At 42.2% G+C, this 19,617-nt stretch overlaps 1 protein-coding gene across 1 annotated transcript in view; it reads left to right on the forward strand.

Moving 5' to 3' along the window:
* The first annotated feature begins 5,242 nt into the window (after positions 1 to 5,242).
* Positions 5,243 to 19,617, forward strand: part of gucy1a2 (guanylate cyclase 1, soluble, alpha 2) — a 43,641-nt gene continuing 29,266 nt past the window's right edge. Inside the window, exons 1-3 of the mRNA XM_071515890.1 lie at positions 5,243 to 5,560; positions 15,357 to 15,418; positions 17,038 to 17,162. Of these exons, the coding sequence (XP_071371991.1) occupies positions 5,243 to 5,560; positions 15,357 to 15,418; positions 17,038 to 17,162 (505 nt within the window). The remainder of the gene's footprint in view (positions 5,561 to 15,356; positions 15,419 to 17,037; positions 17,163 to 19,617) is intronic.

Consider the following 19,617-nt stretch of genomic DNA (forward strand, 5'->3'; position numbering starts at 1 on the left):
TGTACATGGGAGAACTTGAGGAAAAAAGCCCTCAAGTCCAGAATCAGAATCACCCATAGTCTAGCAGTCATTCTCAGTTTGTGCTTTTCTATCTGTCTATTTCTGTCTCTCTCTCTCTCTCTCTCTCTAACTACTCTCCAGTGCACTCTGTCTCCTACTCAGTAAATAGAGGCCGGGCTCTCCTGGATGAATCATTCTCTGTTATTAGAAACCTAGAGGAGACACTGTCTGGGAGAGTCACATAGGAATATAACTCCCTCAGGTAGATTGTATAGCCAGTCAGTTAATGTGTGTGTGTGGGGGGGATTATTTGTAAATATATCATTGTCAAATGACTTGTAATGATCATTGGTGCTACACTCTACAGCCCCTATTAACTATCTCTCTCAGCACTATTTCATTACTCTCTGCCCCTTTCTGCTTTTCATTGATTTCTGTTTTATAATCCCTAAGATTGTATTGTTGACTATTTAGCCTATTTATTTTCTTGCACACTTTTTATCACTGGGCTTCTTTCATTTATGTTGATATATGAGTACTGACGTTCTACAGCTTTAATTTATTCTAAATAACTGAATAAGAGTGTCAGCTAAAAGTTATTTTTTCTGAGGGGCAGAATGGAGATGAAGAGAGTAGGGAGGCTGTCCATCAGTTGCAGAACCTGGGTTCAAGCCGAGCCTGACCTCTGACCTCGCTGTGGAGGGGGGCAGGAGATGAGACAATTTCCCTATGGAGATCAATAAAGCACTACATTGTTATTATTATTATAATATCACCTTGTTGAGATCTCTCATTTTCAAAGATCAGGTGGCCTTGCTGTGGAACTAACATGACTGCCATTGAAAACTGTATCGCTGGCTCTGCGGCTCAGCATTGGACTGTGGATTATTTATCATTTATATATGTATGAGTGAGCCAGTTGCATGATAAATCACAGCAGTAATTTCATTTATCTACTGCCACTATCAACCATCACTCTACGATGGGTAAAATGTGTCCAAAGTCTCACAATCCATCACAATCAATGTATTTTCTGCCAACATGTTTTTGGGATATCCAACAATCAGATTACAGTCTGATGATTTTTCAGCAACTTCAGCAGGATGTGTAATCAGATTTTTTATGTAAACCCACAACATCCCACAATTTGCTACTCTTCAGGCCTGTTTGCGGGCCCTCTGGAGACTTGCCGCCCATCCCCTTGGGATGTTACAGTAGGTTATTTATACTGTGTGAGTGACTGAGAGGCCCAGGTTCATGTTTAATAGCAGCAGAGTGGCGTAGAGTGATGTATGGTTATGGCCAATTAGATGGGCCGGGGGGACGATTTATGACCGAGACTGACATTTCTTCGTCCCCCTCGCCGGCTCTCACACACACACACACACACACACACACACACCCTCTCTGGTGTTATTGCGATCGCTCGCTATCTCTCTCTTTCATGCCGTTTCATTTTTCATTCCTTATACCCTTCTGTCTCACACGTTCACACTGTGTCTATTTCTCTCTTGATCAGGTTCTTTCATTCGTTCTCTTTCTCCTTCCTTCACGTTCTCTTTCATATGTACACGCATACACAGTCACTCTGTCATTAGCAGACAGTAGACATTAATTTGACACTAAGCTGTGGTAATAATGCACAATGTCCTTTGTATCACAGAATCAAGATCCTCTGCCTTGCCCCTGTGCTTGCTAACCGACAAGTGCCTGCCACACACACACACACACACAGAGAGCCGATAGAACATAACTTCTAGTGAACAGTAAATAGCTTTCATTCTGTGTGTGTGAGTGTGTGTAGCAAGCGCTTGGATGAATGTTCGACTCAGTGATTTGTGTTTGTGTGTGTCTGTATGTCTGTCTACTTATCTCTGTGGTGGAAGGCACCTGGTTATGACTCAGTGGTGTGTGTCTTCGGGCTGAACCTTGTCTTATCTCTGTGCATTCCAGAACTACACATAATTCAATTGTGGCTGGCTTAAACTCTGCAGAGAGAGAGAGAAAGAAAGAGACAGGGAGAGAGAGAGTGAGTATTTCTGTATGGTTCTGTCTATATATGGTTTTGTCCCAGTTTTGCATGCATTTATCTGAAATGTTATGTCTTTGTGTGTGGCTGCATTTATCTGTGTGCATGTGTGTGTTCTCTCCAGGAGATCCCCAGCCTTTTAGACTCCTTGTAAATAGTCAGATCTGTAAAACACTTCAGTCATTTCCTCCCTCTTAACAGCCACTTCTCATTTACTTACGTTTTTTTTCTAGGTCTATTTATTGCACTACTGTAAAATGTATTGCATGATATTTTAAAAAGTATTTTATATTAATAATTCAACATGCCTAAAATAAACCGGTGTTCCTTTGGATCGTGACTCAAAATGGGTCTGATTTATTGTGATCTTTTCATGGATAATTTAATACTTTAATTTTACTTTAATTTAAAACCATCCAGGGCAGGTGATGATTTGCGCACATAGAATTGATGATTTGCATTCAAATTAATATTTTTAAGAGGTCAAAGCTACCATTCAATGCTTGACAGTGTGGTCATGAAGAAAGTGTTGGTACAGGGCATGAGATTCGGAAAGATGATGTCTTACCATGGTGAAAGTTTGTCACGCACCATCCACATAAGAAACAATACTCATTGTATCCATTATAACGCCATCAAAAATCTGTGGGCAAACATGTTAAGTGCTCTGAAGGTTACCATGATCTATCTATCTATCCAGTCTAATCCTACAGAGCAATGCATACCCACTGAGACCCAGATAGTTGGACTGCTCAGTACTTATTTCCATGACAATGTTATTAAAGTTTGATGCAGTCCATGTTAGATGTAGCTACCAGAGTAGATTACCATGATATACCAAGAGGTGCCCTTTCTATCCATTCTAATTCCATGATAGTGCAGTTACTGAGCTATTGCCCTGTCTGCGCCCAGCAGTGGATGGCTGGCTGCCAGCTCCAGGCTTCCCCTCAGCTAGTGAGCTTATCTTCTCTGGAACATTATTTATTCCATTGTGGTGTCGGCTTTATTAAATGCCCGCATTATTACTGATGGATGGCAGACCGATTGCTAAGGGCAAGCGACCAGATAAGGAAAGAGAAACAGAGACGGTGACTGTGTGTGTGTGTGTGTTAGAGAAGGTGTGTCAGAAAGTGGTTAGGTGCAGCCTGTGTGTGAGAGAAAGAGACTGTGTGTGTGTGTGTGTGTATGAGAGAGAGTTTTGGAGTGTCTAAGTGTGTGAGGGAGATGGAGCAAAATTCTCTGCAGTCGATTAGGGTCATGCTGCTCCAGAAAGTCAAATGAATTAGTAGGCACCTCCAGGAAATTACAACGTGGCGTGTGTGTGTGTGTGTGTGTGGACGCTATGTGTCTATTTTAGTGCCTGTCTACTTGTCCCTCACTGTCCCTCAGGGGCCCTTAATGAACAGACATGCTCAGTAATCAAGGTCAAGGTCACAGCGGTGATGAGCATCATACTGTTCTCTCTGACTGACCCAGATTATAGGAGGCAACAAGCATGTGCCGCCACCTCCAGCTCCGTTTTCTGTCTATGGAGCCATAGTTCTCCTTGTATCATCGTGATGTTGAATGCGTTTGGCACATTGCCATGAACTTGGCTTATTGGCCGTGACTGTCATTTTATTACAATCAGATGTTTGATTGGAGTTTCTGGTTATTTAGCCTAATTGATCCAACAATCACCTGTTGGTTGCCTGCCAAGATGTCTGTGTTAATGGAACCGGAGGGTAAACAGTCAGTAGAGACCTGTGAATGACACTATATGCAGCAATAAAGAGGAATACTCACCAAAACAGCTTCTACTATAGATTATTGGTGTATTTTGTATCATGTGTGGTACAAACCTGACATCCATGTTGAATGGTGAAATTTCGTTCCTGTGGGTGATTGTAGATTGTATGCGCCATGATAGGTGAATAGTTTACTGAGTCTCTCTCTCTCTCTCTCTCTCTCTCTCTCTCTCTCTCTCTGAGTGTGTGTGTGTGTATCTGTATATCCCCTCTGATTGGTCATGGTTTGTCCAAGTAGCCTAGAAAGCCGAACAGAGAGGTGATGCGCACACCACAGCGCCAGCTCAGCGGACAGAACTGATTTGCACGGAACATCACCGGCGGCGCGTGCAGCTGCTCGCTGAACTCGCGCTCTCTCGCTTCTCCTATCTCGCGCCGCCCGCTTCGCACCTGGCTTTACCAGCACCTTTTTTTTTACCCGCACTCAGGGGGATGACAAAAAGAGACGAGAGAAAAAGCGGAGCAATGATGAAGGAATGAATGATGGAGGAATGATGAGAAGATGAGTAGTTGGCTGACAGAGAGGAGAACCGCTGTCGCAGAGGAGGAGGAGAGGACGAGGAGGAGAAGGGACGGAGGAGCGGGGACCGGGCACATCTGATGTGACTTTGGGGATTTCTCTCCGGCAAAGTGGGGAGGAAAGGAGGAGACGCTAAATCCTCCAAAAATGTAAAAAAAAAAAAAAAAAAAAGACCGTCTATGAGTGGAATAATTAATCATATTGGATTTACGTCGCAGACTAACATGTTTTCCGTTTTGCTACCTTCGTCAATTTTCAGTTAGCCTATGTATTTTGTCAGTTAAGCTAACCGTTGGTGTCTCTTTTGAAATTATTCGAGCTGGGATCAACGTTCCACCATATGTAACGGTAAACAACTGTCTCTGGGGATGTCTTTTAATTTTTATTTTGATTTATAGTCCTCCCTGGCTTCACAGGGAGCTGGTGGATTTGTTTTTTGGGGGGAGAGAGGACGGTTTTTAGGAGGATAACCCCCTTGCATAAATGTTCGCGTGCCGTTAGTGCTCTCGCTCTCCCGTTCCCCTGGTAGTCTCTCTCTCTCTCTCTCTCTCACTCTCTCTCTGTAACACACACACACACACACACACACACACACACACCTCATATGCACACATAGACACACAGACAGACATTGGATTCTCTCTCTCTCTCACGCACACACACGCGCGCGCGCTCTCACACATCTCATATGCATACATAGATAGATACAGAGACAGACCTCACCCCACCTCCCCACCCCTCCTCCAAGCCTCTCACCCTCGGGGCCCCCCACTATCTGATGAATCCCCGACATAGACGTGGACGTGGGACGGAACCGGCTTTAGCATCATCACCATCACCTTCATCCTCACCACCACCACCACCATCACCACCCTCCTCCTCTTCCTCCTCTTCACCACCAGCACCATGTCCTCGTCGTCGCGCAAGATCTCCTCCGAGTCGTTCAGCAGCTCGGTGGGCTCGGACTGCGGGCTCGAAAGCCCCGGGGGAGACGTAGGGGACGGCGGAGGGGAGCCGCTGGAGGAGAGCCGCGGCTGCCCCTTCGCCTCCTTTCCCTCCTCCCACAGAGCGGTCCTCTGGAACGGCCGGAGCCCCGCGGACAGGCCGGCGTGCCCGGTGGCCGAGGACCAAGGACCCGGGGGACCCAACAAGAGGGCGACCAGGAGGAGACGGGTCAACCTCGACTCGCTGGGGGAGAGTTTGAGGAGGCTGACCTCACCCACGGTACGGTCTGACGAATGGCTTGACGATACCCTCACGAAAAAACACTATAATATTCCTATAGGGACTTGTAGTGTGTCTGTCGTGCGCAATAGAGTTTATAGTGAGTGACCTTATCATACAGGCCTATTTATTATCTCCACTATAATGTTCCTGTAGGGACTTCAAGTGTGCCTGTGGTACTCAATAATGATCTACTTTGATCTTTTTCAATCTCCTATACTATCACTATAATATCCCCATACTATTTCTATAGGATATTATAGCCTATATAGTGTATAGTGTTACTGCAATATTCAAAAATTTACAATAGGATTACTATAGTTTTTTTTTCGTAAAGGGTATTATGCTTGTGCTGTGCAGTTTTTTTTTTTTTTATCTCTTTTCATCCTTCACCTCTGATAGCCTGAATCATCTGGCAGATTATATAATAAATATGCTGTTGGTGGGGGAGAGAGAGGGAGATGCCCATGCCCTGTTTGTGTATATGTAAGGATGTGAGCCTGTTTCTGTGTCTGTGTGTCTCGGTTCTATCTGTGTCTCAGTTGTATTACAGGCTATAATGTAATAAAGCAGCTATTAGAACAGAGCACAATTGTGACAGATGGCGTGTGTTTAGGGCATTTGCCATACCACGGGCCTTTGTGATGGTACATCAGCTTGTTTTACCGTTGCATCTCCTCTGTTGTGGCCCCTGTTGTGCAGTCTGTTGAAAATTAGATAAAGAGACAGACAGACAGACAGATATACAAGGGGTGGACAAAACAAGAGAAACACGTGAAAAAGGACTTTAAATTTGAAGTAACTAAATCATAATTACAAAGACAACTACACAGGCGAGTCATATTAACTTGAATGCCAATTAACAGTATGTGTCAACTGTAAAAGAGGTCTGACAATCATCACTTGTGAGTGTACATGAGTTTTTATATGTAATGAAGCAGCTAACAGATTTCCAAAGAGGGCAAATAGTCTATTCCTGAATTGCAGGTGCAAAATGGCAAAATTTGCACATTGGTGGCTCCAAATTGCTGCAAAAGGTAACTGTGCCCAGAAATCATGTAATGTGAAGTCAGTAAACTGCACACTGCAAGCTCATATTTACCAACCCAGCCAGCCTGTGACTGCTTTATACCAAAGGATACCAAAGAGACATGTGATACAGAAGCTCTAACGTAGGTGAGTCCAGCCTTGTCTTGAAGGAGGGGTTGCTCGCTGCTGTTTATTATACAGTTTAAGTATTGTCACCTCCTGTGGCCAGAGAAGAACACTGAATCTGCAGCTTCACAATTAGGTGATGGGATGTGCCTTTCTACTGCAACCCCATTTTGTGATTTAGGCTAATAAGATGGGTGTACTTTTACATAAAAATCATGTCTAGTGCAGCTTTAATGTGTCAACGTGAACAGTCTTGAAAATCATGCAAACATACAGTATGCCTGCATTGACAAATAGGAACAGTGATCGCAAGTCAAAGTTCACCAACAGGGATAGACAGAATTAAACTACAGCCTCAAAAAATACCACAGAATTATGACCTCTGTGGCACAGTCTTATCAAAACCTTTCCGTTGTGAGCTTCATGAAGCTGGTGTTTGCAGCAGGGCTGCCTTCAGAAACCACTTGCACCAGGGTCAACACACAGAAATGCCCAACCTGGTGTAAGGAGCAGAAAACTTGGACCCCTTGAACTATGAAAAAAGTACTATGGTGCGATGAGTCATCTTTCACCCCTTTTCCTACATCCAGATGGGTTTTCATTTGGAAAAAGCCAAAGGATGCCTTCAACCCACAGTGTCTGTTGTCAACAGCAGTGGTTCCGTATTGGTATGGGCAGCCATCTTGTGAGAGTCATTAGGCCTGGTGATTGCTCTGCATGGTCATATAATGACCAAGGAATGAAGCCATTTTACGGGACCAGGTGCACCCTAGGGAGCAAACACTGCTCCCTCAACATGTTTCCATATTCCAAGATGATAATGCCTGCATACACACTGCTGAAGAAATTCAAGATTAGGTCAAATCCCTTCTGCCTGTCCAATCACGAGGTCTAAACACTGAACCTTTATAGGAAGTTCTGGATTGCAAAGTGACGCTTCTTAAATTCTTAGAAGATTCTTGTGGTCCTGAAAGCGAAAGGCAGTCCTACTCCTTATTTGGTACTTGATACTCATATAACGTTGGGCGTCTCCATATTTTGTCCACCCCCATGTAGATAGATCTTCTTGAATTTTGAGATACATGGATAACTAGATAGATGGCACTGTATCTAAATAGTTGGCTTCCTAGATTCAGTGATCAATTGAAAATAAGATAGATAGATAGATAGATAGATAGATAGATAGATAGATAGATAGATAGATGGGTTTTGTTTCCTGATCATTGTTTCTTAAACCAAGAGTTTGGACCCAATATGGGTTGCGGGCCTGTTTTTGTTGGATCCCCACTTGACAAAAGCACCTGCAGATTTGTTTTCATTAGACGAGGTCCCAAGGCATTTTGGGAATACATCTCTCCAAATTGCATCCTGAAGTCAAAATGCTAAGATGCTAAGACCCTGTGGCCCTATTGCTGAGAGAAATGCAGTAATTTGATGTAGTAGAGCAATGATTGTCAGTATTTTTGTCGCCCAGGCACACCTTATGCCTACCATACACTAGAAGACTTTGAAAAGACTTTGAAAAGACTTTGAAAAGACTTTTAAAAGACTAAAGACTGACACCCTCTCACATCCAGCTCACATCTAAAGACAATGTGTCATAAGTCACTGAGTTTTTAGTCACAGACTATAGGATTTTGCAAAGACTGCCTACCATACACTAGAAGACTTTGAAAAGGGCTGCCCCTACTATTCAGAGTTTTCCAACTTGTGAACACCTCTACAAATCCCCCTCCTACATACACACACACACACACACACACACACACACACACACACGTATGTATGAGAGAAAGGGAGAGAGGGAGCACTGCAGCCAGATTTATATGATTGAAGCAAGCAATCTTCAACTGAAACGTACGGTTAGCTCGTAGGCTAATAGCAAACATTACAGTAGCTAACGTTAGCTTGCAAGTAGCCCCATTCGGGACAGTGGTTAGCTAGCTAGCTATAGCATATAGCATACTCACCGGGGAGTTCGAGGGCTACAGCAATTTCTGTCCACTTTTTTCCCTTCGGAGAGAGCACAACTATTGGTTGTTGACAATGTTCACGTCATTGAACTTCACTATTTGAATGAGCCAAGACTAAAGTCTTCCGATAATATTAAACATGTTTGATTTTATCGGAACGTCAAGATGAGAAAAAGACTGACAGTTCGGACTGAGTTTTCTGACCACTTTACACCAAACAATCGAGATGACGGGAGCGCACAACAACTCCAGCAAAACTCTCATGATTTTATTCCGACATTGGAAATTTGTCTGCGACAGTGAAATCGCTTGAAAAGTCGTTTGGTGTAAGGTCGCCATGAGTATAATAACAAAATCACTGAAAACGATCGACTGCAAGAAAAACTCACACAAAACCTTACATGATGAAACTTTGAGCAATTGAAATAGGTTCAGGACATATTTTCAAATGCATTTGATTTTGACCATATCAAGTTGAATTGTAATGAATGAATTTCCTCAGCAACATTTTCTGCTGTGAAGGCACAGCTGAGCTCAACCCCATGCCCAGAGTCCCCTACGCTCCTCCAAGCCAGTTGAGAACCACGAGACCATATGCTATCTTAAAGCCAATTTTAAATTCTGTGGTGTGCATGAGTGTATAACCCTTACTGGGGAGGACAGGTGAGAGTTAACCTTAGCCCTCAGCTGCAGCTTACACTGGTCCTGATTTTTTTATAGATCTGTGAAACAAATAGGACACAGGGAAGACCAGATTGTAAAACACTTGATGGTGCTGATGATGACATTTAGGCATTTGCTTGTGTGTGACATTGTGGAGCTCTATGTGTTTCCATGTGTGTCACTATGGAACTGTGTGTGTGTGTGTCTGTGTGTGTGTGTGTGTGTGTGTGTGTGTGTGTGTGTGTGTGTCTGCATGTAACTTGGTGTTTGCGTGCCTGTAATAGGCAATTATGTGCATCAATGAGGCCTTGTAAGGGTCATTATGGTGATATGCTTCGGTCACAGGGACAGAAAAAGAGAAAATGTCCAAGGTTATTCTTTCTATGTCTTTAGTGTGTGCATATGTGTGTGTGTGTTCATGCAACACAGGCTATATCGTGATAGGACAGCTCAAGCTCCTTCTGCAAAAGACCTACAGCGACACACGTACTCATGAAGGCAGTCACACACGCATGTAAACTGTTGATATCTGTCCACATTCTAAAGGCATTAACATCAGAGGTGCAACAGATAATTTTACCAGAGGTTTATGCAACCCCACATGTAGGCATATACTCACTCACTCACTCACTCACTCACTCACTCACACTATCATCTTTTTTCTCTTTCTCATCTCACACACTATTTATCATCTTTTTGCTTTCTTTCTCTCTTTCTCACCTCACACACACACACTTTATCGTCTTTTTGCTCTCTTTCTCACCTCACACACACACACACACACAGTGGCTGCGTGCAGCAACAGTGTCTGTTATTGACTGCAGTGGACCGTGACAGAGAGAACAGAGCATGCTCTCACTGGTCATCTTCACACTGACCACACTGACCCAGAAGCAACAACACACACACACACACACACACATGCACACAAAGATACACACACTCACACGTGCGCAAACATTCATTCTTTGTCTCCCCTCTTTCTCTCTCATGTATACACACGGGAGGCAGCCATTAGCTTAGTGACCCATGACGCTGCTCAAAGGGCCCAGAGTGTAGGCCACAAATATGAAAGGCGGTGCGTGTGTGAGAGAGCATGTGTTTTGTTTTACTTCAAGTACTGATTGCACATCTTAACTTAAAGCATCAACTCTAAACATTGCCTATTTACTTCTTTATATACTAAGTCAAAATTTGTCTAGCCATGCAAGCCAGAAGAGACCAGAACAGACCTTAATTACAACTTGAAACATGTGGTCACCCCTTTCATGACAACACTTTTATTCGGGAGTAGCTCTACTTTGCATTTTGGTAAATATTCAATCCGATCAGTATGCTGTGTGTGTTCACACGCTGGCTGATTTAGGTGTATGACTTGTGATTACCTGCTGAGATTGCTCGTCCACTGTCACCACCCTGTATCTCACCCTGTATCTCACCCTGTATCTCTTGCCACTTCTGGGGCAAGCTTCTAGAAATAGGTTTTATGGATTGGCCAGGACTTTTCTCTTCTTTTTCTAAGGTCTGTGTTGAACTGCGCATGAGCTAACTTCAGTATAAGTGCCTGTTGTCTGTTCCATCACAGGCTCAATAATTCCACCACATTAAAAGATAATCCAACAAAAAGAGCAGCATCAAAACCAGCAGACCCGGCACCTGGGCCATTCATATACTATAACCCAGCAACTCTCATTGTGTAAGCTAAGCTACTACTGTTTTAGCTAACATTACTTGTGCCACGCTAATGTCATGAATTGATGTGATCTGTCTGCAAATAAACATGTAATTGTCTACATTCTGTTTGTCCCAGTTGATATGAGGACACATGCGCCAAACTGTTCACTACTAAGAGTCCCGGTAGAATAAGTCAGTAAATTAAAAAAAAAAAAATTAAAGTCTAATTTTATTGGGTGTGGCTACTGAGGGGTCTGGCCCTGTGTAGTGTGTAAATTTTTTCTGATCCGTTTGTCACAACGCAACATAACTCAGCAGCAGGTGAATTGCCCACAGTCTTTTACAACTGGATGCTGCATTCATAAAAGTTAATCAATTTGATAAACTTAAAATATTTTCCAAGCCTCTGTAAAAGAACATAATAATGCTCAGCCATACCTTTTCACAGGATTTTGAAAACTGTCTAAATCCTTTCATGTAGAAGCAATTACAGCAAGACATAACTTGAGGAAGAAATCTTTTGATTATCCATGGTGGACAGCCGTGGTTGGCTTGTGTGCAGAGGATAAATATCATGCTTGTATCCAGTTCATGTCATTTGAGTTTGGAACGTAACTATGACATGGTATAGAGTCCTCAAGGAGAGGATGACAAGTACATATAAGCTATGCTATCTGATACAATGTACATATACTATTTTTCTTACCCCTACTTCATCTCTTCAAGAATTTTTACTTTAACTCCATCAAATTAAGGTATCGTTTTGCTTGAAATAAAACTTTAATTCTTTTGTTTTGCTTTAACCATAACTACAAATTAGCTAAATAAAAACTAGTGTATATAACAGCATTAGCATGAAAAACAATATTGCATTATTCACCCATACACTCCCACAAGCTTGTAACTAGCACTGTGCTAATCAGATAAACATATTGATTAGTATGAAACTATCATGCTTCCAGACCATTGATTTTAAAACGCAATAGTCACAATTTGATTGTTAGACTCTTTTGAATGCAGTCAGTACTGTATTGACGTACACAGACAATGGGCTGGTGAGGAACCAGTCACTCTCATCAGTCACTCAGTCTATAACAAAGACATAACTTGAATGTTCTTATTTTAAATATGGATGCTAATTTGCTTTGCTCAGAAACAACCTCAAAGATCATGGTCCAAAGCAGGTTGTATATGAAGAAAGAAAATCCAGCACTCATAATGTCCTTTTGTCTTTTAATTAAATGGGCAGCTATAGAGCACAAAGCAGGTTGTAACAAAAGGGTTTCCTTTCGGGCCTGCCTCATTCCTATCCTCTTATCTGACAGGGAGGCCAGATGCGTCTCATGATTTATTTTATGGGGTCTCATCTGGCAAATAAGGCTCTATTTTCTCTAGTAGTGGTGGCAGCTTTACTTCTGAAGTGAACCGTCGCTGCTCTGTGACTGTAGGAGCAACCCCGTAAAGTCAGTTCATGCTAAAGGAGATTCGGAGGAAGATGCAATAGAGGGAGGAAAGGAGGACCATGCTAACACTGGTCCACTGCACCGTCTGTGTGTGTGTGTGTATTTGTTTCTGTGTGAGAGAGAAATAGTCACACAGACAGACAGAGAGAAAGGCAGACTGGCATAGAGAAGAGAGAAAGACTGAACGACACAGGCAAACAACAGGCAACGACAACGAGACAGCAATAGAGCAGGAGGAATGGAGTGAGTGTTGGTGAGACTCTCCTCCCAAGGTAAAGAAACTGAGCAAACAAAAGAGACAGAGTGGTTTGGACAAAGAAGAGAGGGGGTACTAGAGGAAGAGAGGAGAGATGAAGGAGGAGAGGAAAGGAGAGGAGGGTGTGTGTGTCTGAGAGAGAGAGAGAGAGAGAGAAAAAGAGAGAGAGTGTGAGAGAGTTTACATCCCTATCCTTTGAGTAAAGAACAACGGATGTAATTTGTCAGGATTTAAGTTTTGTGAAGACTCTTGTTTTCCACCATGTTCTCATTCTTCATATTATTATCATGATAATCATTCTTATATTATTATCCAATTCACACCATTCCATGTATTACCATATTTTCGTTTTACTACTTTCTGTTGTCCTAATCAAATCCCCTCCCCTCAGTGTGTGTGTGTTTTAAGAACTTATCCACAGAATCAGCTGATCCTCGATTGGTTTACTAGCTATTTACCAAATCCTACCATCTACCCGTGTTTGTGCATGTGTGTGTGTTTGCGTCTGTGTATGTGTCTGTGTATCTGTGTGATTAATGTGTCATGGGGTATTGAGATGTGTGTAGAGTAAACATGTCATTGACTGCAACAATGCAGACTAATGATGATGTACTGTATGTGTACTGTGTGTATGTGTGTGTGTGTGTGTGTGCCTATGACTTTGTTTGCCTGGCTGTTGCCCGATGTGAAACCTGATAACAGGTTGTGCCTGTGTGTTTAGTGTGTTGTAGAGTTTTATGTGTGTGTGTGTGTGTATGTGTGTGTCTGTGTGTGCATACATCTATCATGTTTATGCTCTGTAGTGAATGAGTAGCTGAATCAAGGACACAGTAAGAGGAAAATGTCATGAGAAAACACGCAATCTCTGTTTCCTACACACACACACACACACACACACACACACACACACATAATTGGAGAATAGAGAGGTGCATGTTTTTCTCACAACTTTCCTGTGAAATAATGTCCGCTAGGTACCTGTTTTTTTTTTTTTAGCTAGCAGGGCTAAACAGATGCTTGTATTAAATGCCCATCTTGATCCTGTTGTTGCTAATTTGAAGTGTGGCTCTCTTTTGGTAAAAGTTTAAATATTTTTGTAAGAGCAGCTGTTGTTTCAAATGGCTCTTAATGCTACAATATGTTAAGCTGTCAGTGCTGTTGAGAACATGGACATAAACACAGGGAAAAGAAAAACAAGTCAGCACTGTCAAGAGAGGCATTTGTCATATTTTGTGCTGGTTAGCTCCAATATGACATGTGTAATCCTTATTTAACAGAGTAGAAGGACTTACATTCCAAAATGAGATATTCACCATTTGAAACAACACCTGCTCTTACAAAATGACACATATACAGATTTGTTCTCTCTTGTCTCGTCTGCAAACACACTCTCACTCTCATTTTCTCACTGACTCACTTTTTAACTCTACAACCCCCCGACTCACACATTTACTCTCTCTCTCTCTCTCTCCCCCCCCCCCCCCCCCCCCAGACATAGACACACACACACACACACACTCCTGTGTCCCTCAGTAGTGGGCGGCGGCCTTACAGTGACCTCTCCAGCTGGCACACTGTGTTCTAGTATTGTCACTGCAGCCTTGCATTTGGGCCGTAGTACAGATAATCACATTGGACCCGCCCTCTTTGGCTTAGGCTGTCACAAATGCAAAATACACTGCATGCACACAGACAGACAATACAGGAGTATATTGCATTCATCTTGAAAAAAAAAAGCCAGTTTTGTAATAATGTGATCTAATTACAGCTTTTTTAATATCTTTTTAATGTGTTGTCGCTATTATGAAATCTTTTCTTGTTATTATGTGAAAAGGATAAAAATAATGAAGTTGGTTTCTGATTCACAGCTTCTTATGTGCGAGTTAAGGGAAAATTTAAGTGGAAACCTAAATCTGACACAGGTAGCCACAATAATCTTATCAGTGTTTTTAGTTCAGAATTTTATGATCATTTGGCCCCACATTGCAACAACTGAATTATAACACGTCCTCAAAGAGTTTCTAGGCTGCCCAAAAACATTTAACCCTTGAAAATGGGTTTAGAGAGGAATTGCACTTGGAATAAAGCGTTTTTGTTTTGAAACTGATCCTATGACACACTTTGGTGGAATGACTAAATCCTAGGCAAACCAAATTATTGACTGCTTGTCAAATGCAAGCACAGCAGGCACAAACAAGCCTTTGAGCTCGGCTTAAAATGCATTAACTCAGAGTTAGTAGTGAGGAGGTTAGTTTTGTTCTGATTAGAGCTCTATCTTTTCAAAGTTAGTGGTCTTTGTTGATATTGTTTGGCTACACTGCTCATTGCACTGCAGTTTGAATCCATTTCAGCAGTGATAATGACTCTCCTCAGCTAAAGCAAAGCACTCTGAAATGTGAATACAACTTCAATAGATTGAAATATCCCTAATCCAACTATCAGTTCATATTTTGCAGAACTGCAGTTGAATAAGGCAAAGAATATCTATCCATCTGCTATTTTTTTCTACATGTTTGCCTTTTGCACACACACAAATCCACACATGCATGCACAAATGCATGCACACAGAAAAATGTATACAAGTCTTTTATTTTAATCTTTTTTTATTTCAGACACAGACTGTTAAGGAGGCTCTACAGAGAACATTAGAATTCTACAGACAACAAGAGATCAGGTAAGAATGTCTTTCTGTCTCTGTTTCTCTGTCTCCCTCAGTTCAATTCAATGATGGCTTTACTGTCATGACCATAGACAAGTACAGTATTACCAAAGCACATTCCCAAGGGCAATAACAACAGAGTAAAAAGTAAGAATAAGCATGATCATTCTCTCTCTCGCTTCGTCTTTGACTCTCATTCTCTTTCATCAGTCTCTATCCTCAGCTCCTCTCTCTGTCCCCTGCTGTCTATCTGTCTGCCTGCTCTCTTTTCTTGCTCTTCCTCTCACTCATTTTCTCTCCCTTTCCCCCCCTATATTTCTCTATCCAGCTCTGTCTCTCTATCTCACACACATATCTCCTCTCTCTGCCCCTCTCTCTCCATCTCTCCATCTCTGTGCCTCCTCTCTCTCTTTCCTCTCTTCCATCTCTCTCTCTCTCCCTGCCTCTCTCTCTCTCACACGCACACACACACACACACACACACACACACACACACACACACACACACACACACACACACACACATGCACACACACGCACCTCTTCTCTCTGCCCCTATCTGGGCGTCCTTCAGTATCAGTACATTGGAGCTCGGTAGAGAGGGTTCAGCCAAGGACAACACGTGCTAACACTGTCCATGAGGCTTACAGTGCATACTGTATACAATTATGGACATTGGATTGTAACTATTTTCGCTCTGTTTTTCTCTCTGTTGCTCTTTCTCTCTCTCTCTCTCTCTCTCCCCTGCTTTTCCTTTTGTCCTCATGCTCACCCTCTTCTCGATTTAGGTACTTAGTAACTGCCCCCTCCTTCACTTTGGGGGAACTTCCAATCTTGTTTTGACACTTTGTTTTTGCACGTTCTGTTCTGGGGTGGAGGTGTTTTACTGTGGCCTTCAGAATAGTAATTCTGTAGCACTATGGTTTGTGTGTGTCTTTTTGTGTGGGTGTATTTTGACTAGATGAACAACGATTGGTGAGCATTCCAAGGGTTCATACTCTCATCTGTTTGACACAGGATCTGTGTGTTTAGCATGTTTGCTTATGTGTAAGAAGTACAAATGGCTTGCTCACTTGATCCTAATTTAAAGTTAAACAAATAGTTCACCCAAATTTTTGTCATTTTGTCTCCTCACTCTCATGTCAGTCGAAACACTGAAGTCTGTATGTCCACATAACACAGCAAGTTAGCTAGCACAGCTCCATGTCAGCTTTCTCTAAAACAAACTATTGAAGCTACTGAAGATTGGTTCTTTGGAGTTCTAAAGGGAAAAAATAACCATAAAATTACTCCAGCTCGCTGATGTATATACTGGTGTAAATATAGGTCTTTTGTACTTTGTACTTGTCTTTTGTAAGTGTGATCATTTGGTTTCAGAACACTTGGATTGTGTTGCACAAGCTGTTTGGAGTAATTTTATGGTATTGTTAAGTCTGATGGTTGTTGGCACAAAAGAGCACCTAAAATGCTCCATGTTGCACCTTACGGGGATGAGGTGGAGGTTCATCCACTTACTAGCTCATCCCTTGGCTAATCCTATGTCTGTGTGTGTGCCCACACATGCATGTGTGTACATGGATTTGTATGTGTGTGTGTGTGTGTGTGTGTGTGTGTGGGGTGTGTGTCTTTCACAGGTGCCAAGAAGATGGCAGTGAGCAGAGGCGTAGAGAAAGGAGAGAGGAGAAGTGTCCGTTTCTAGAAAATTCTGGTTCAGAAGAGGACATCTCAGAAATTCTACAATACATGGCCACCATACTGGGTCAGTAGTACAGTGTGTGTGTGTGTGTGTGTGTGTGTGTGTATGTAAATCTATTTTTACTTGTAATTTTTCTCTCACGCCCACAATGAACAGTTTTGCCCACAGCTATCCTTAGTGTGAGTCTAAAAGTTGCCTGGATCCAGCTACCTACCTGCCCAATTTCGTTTGCGATGCCCATGTTTTCAAAATCCAACATGGCTGCTGGGTCTGGCTCAACTTTCCTCTGAAGTGGTCAGATTGTGCAAGTGTCTAGCCTTCTGATGAGACTGGAAGATGGAAATTCTTATTGGAATGGAAGCTACAAATCGACTTTAAATTATTTGTGGCTGGACAAAAATATAGGATGACGTAGGACTAATCACACTGTGTCACTCACAGTGTAGAGTGTAAAGTTTTTAGTAAGTGTGGGTTTTGAATGCTGCCAATTGACTGTTACAAATCTTCAAGTTCATTTTCTCACATCTCAAATGAACCAAACCACAAACACAGTGAGTGATCAACAGTGACCAACACTTTCAAACAGTGACACAAAGTGACCACTTGATGAAGTGTTGAGTGGTTGAGAGATTGGTTTGAGACTAGGGGCTGAAATCCACAGTCTTAGTCTGTTTACATTTCACGTCAAATGCTTTGCCACTGTGATTGGTTAGGGATGATCTAGGCTGACAACTGAAAAAAACATGAATTCTTTTCACATAACATCTCAATTTTAACCTTAGGAAGTAAGTCTCTAAAATGACAAACTCCAATTGAGCACTGAAGCGAAGAGATATGCTGTTGATGATATTAGACAAGGTTAGGAGTTGACCCAAGGCCAATGTAGCACCCTTTTTCACACTGTGATATTTAACCCAGGGCAGCACAGAGTTCATAAATCTGGACTGACCTGTCTAACTTGAAGGGAAAAAAACATTTTGGAATGAAAGTCTTTAATTTTGGAGATACCCACCATTTGAAAAAATCTACGCCTACACTTGATGATTGCTGGCATGAAACTAAAGCACATTATCGGTTACTATTGAAGTTATGAATCATCTTAAGACCTCTGTGTACAAAACAGTAATATGCTTTTGTGGATAGAATGATTTGTGTTTTTGAAATATTGATTCAAAATGGATATATAATGCTTTGGAATCAAACCCTTCATATATTATTTCCTCTTAGGTTGACTGTTGGCTGTCTGTCCCTCTCTAGCCATATCGCTACCTGAGATGGGCTATCCTTGGCTATTTATGACCAGGATGTCAACATAACATAACATAACATAACATAGGACCATTATGTCAAAACTCTTCTGTCTCTGCGATCTTATTCCTATATACTCTGTGTAACTTTGGCTGTGAATGATGGTGCTCCCCCTGCTGATTAATGATGCCTTCCCAGTCTCTGCTTACAGGTCAAGAATGTGTACTTATCAGAGTTTGATTGATGATGCCTGCATCTCACACTATGCTTACTGTCTATGAAAGTGCACTTACAGGAGTCTGATCTACCATGTCTTACCATGTCTGTGTGTCTATAACAGAAAGAAAGAGGGGGGCAGGGAGAGAGAGGCTGCATGTGTGTGTATGTGGTTGCATCTGTCTATGTGTGTATGTGGTTATGTGTGTGTGTGTGTGTGTGTACGGAGATGTGGACATGTCCTCTGTGTGTGTTTGAGAGAGAAAGAGAGAGAGAGAGATTAATATTGCTTATCCCTTTGTTTCTGGCTGTGTTCACTGTATGTTTTTGCTGAAGATTGATTGTGCTTACACTGTAGAGTGTTATTTTTACTGTAAGCCAACACACGCACACACCGCTTTTCTCTCTGCTCCTCTGCATGTCCTTCAGTATCAGTATAGCTCAGTAGAGAGGGTTCAGACACACACACACACACACACACACACACACACACACACACACACACACAGAGAGAGTGTGTCACTCCCTAGAGGCTAGGCCTCTAAACACATTGTAGATACTTCTAATGAAAAAGGAAGATATTATGATTTAGCAAGCATGCAGACTCACACATACACCTATACACACATGCAAAAGAGCACACACACACACACAGACACACAAACACACATACATAGTGAGTCATTCCCTAGGCCTCTACAGCCTCTATGGCCTAACTTGAAAAACGTGTCGTCCATGGTGAGTCATTCAGTACAGCTTAGTTCTCCCTCTGTGCTGTTTAAGATCTCCTTCTATCTTTCTGTTGTCCAGAGCCATTATCACTTGTCATTATCTCGCTGTCTGTCTGTCTGTCTTTTTTTTTGTCTTTCAGTCTCTCTTCTTTCTCTTTCATGTCTTAGTCTTGTCTGCCTTTCTTTCATCCACCCCTCTCTTTCAGCATTCTCTGCCTCCTTTCTCCCTTCTGTTTCCTCCTCCCTTTCTCCTCTCCGCCTTCCCTTTGTATTCTTCTATCTCCCCTTTCCCTTTGTCTCTCTCTTTGAGTCGTGGCAAGACT

This window comes from Centroberyx affinis, unplaced genomic scaffold, assembly GCF_046629955.1.
Source record: "Centroberyx affinis isolate AG114_WGS23_722 - 3 ecotype Tasmania unplaced genomic scaffold, CSIRO-AGI_Caff_v1 ptg000376l_1, whole genome shotgun sequence".
In the NCBI taxonomy this organism is placed as follows: Eukaryota; Metazoa; Chordata; class Actinopteri; order Beryciformes; family Berycidae; genus Centroberyx; species Centroberyx affinis.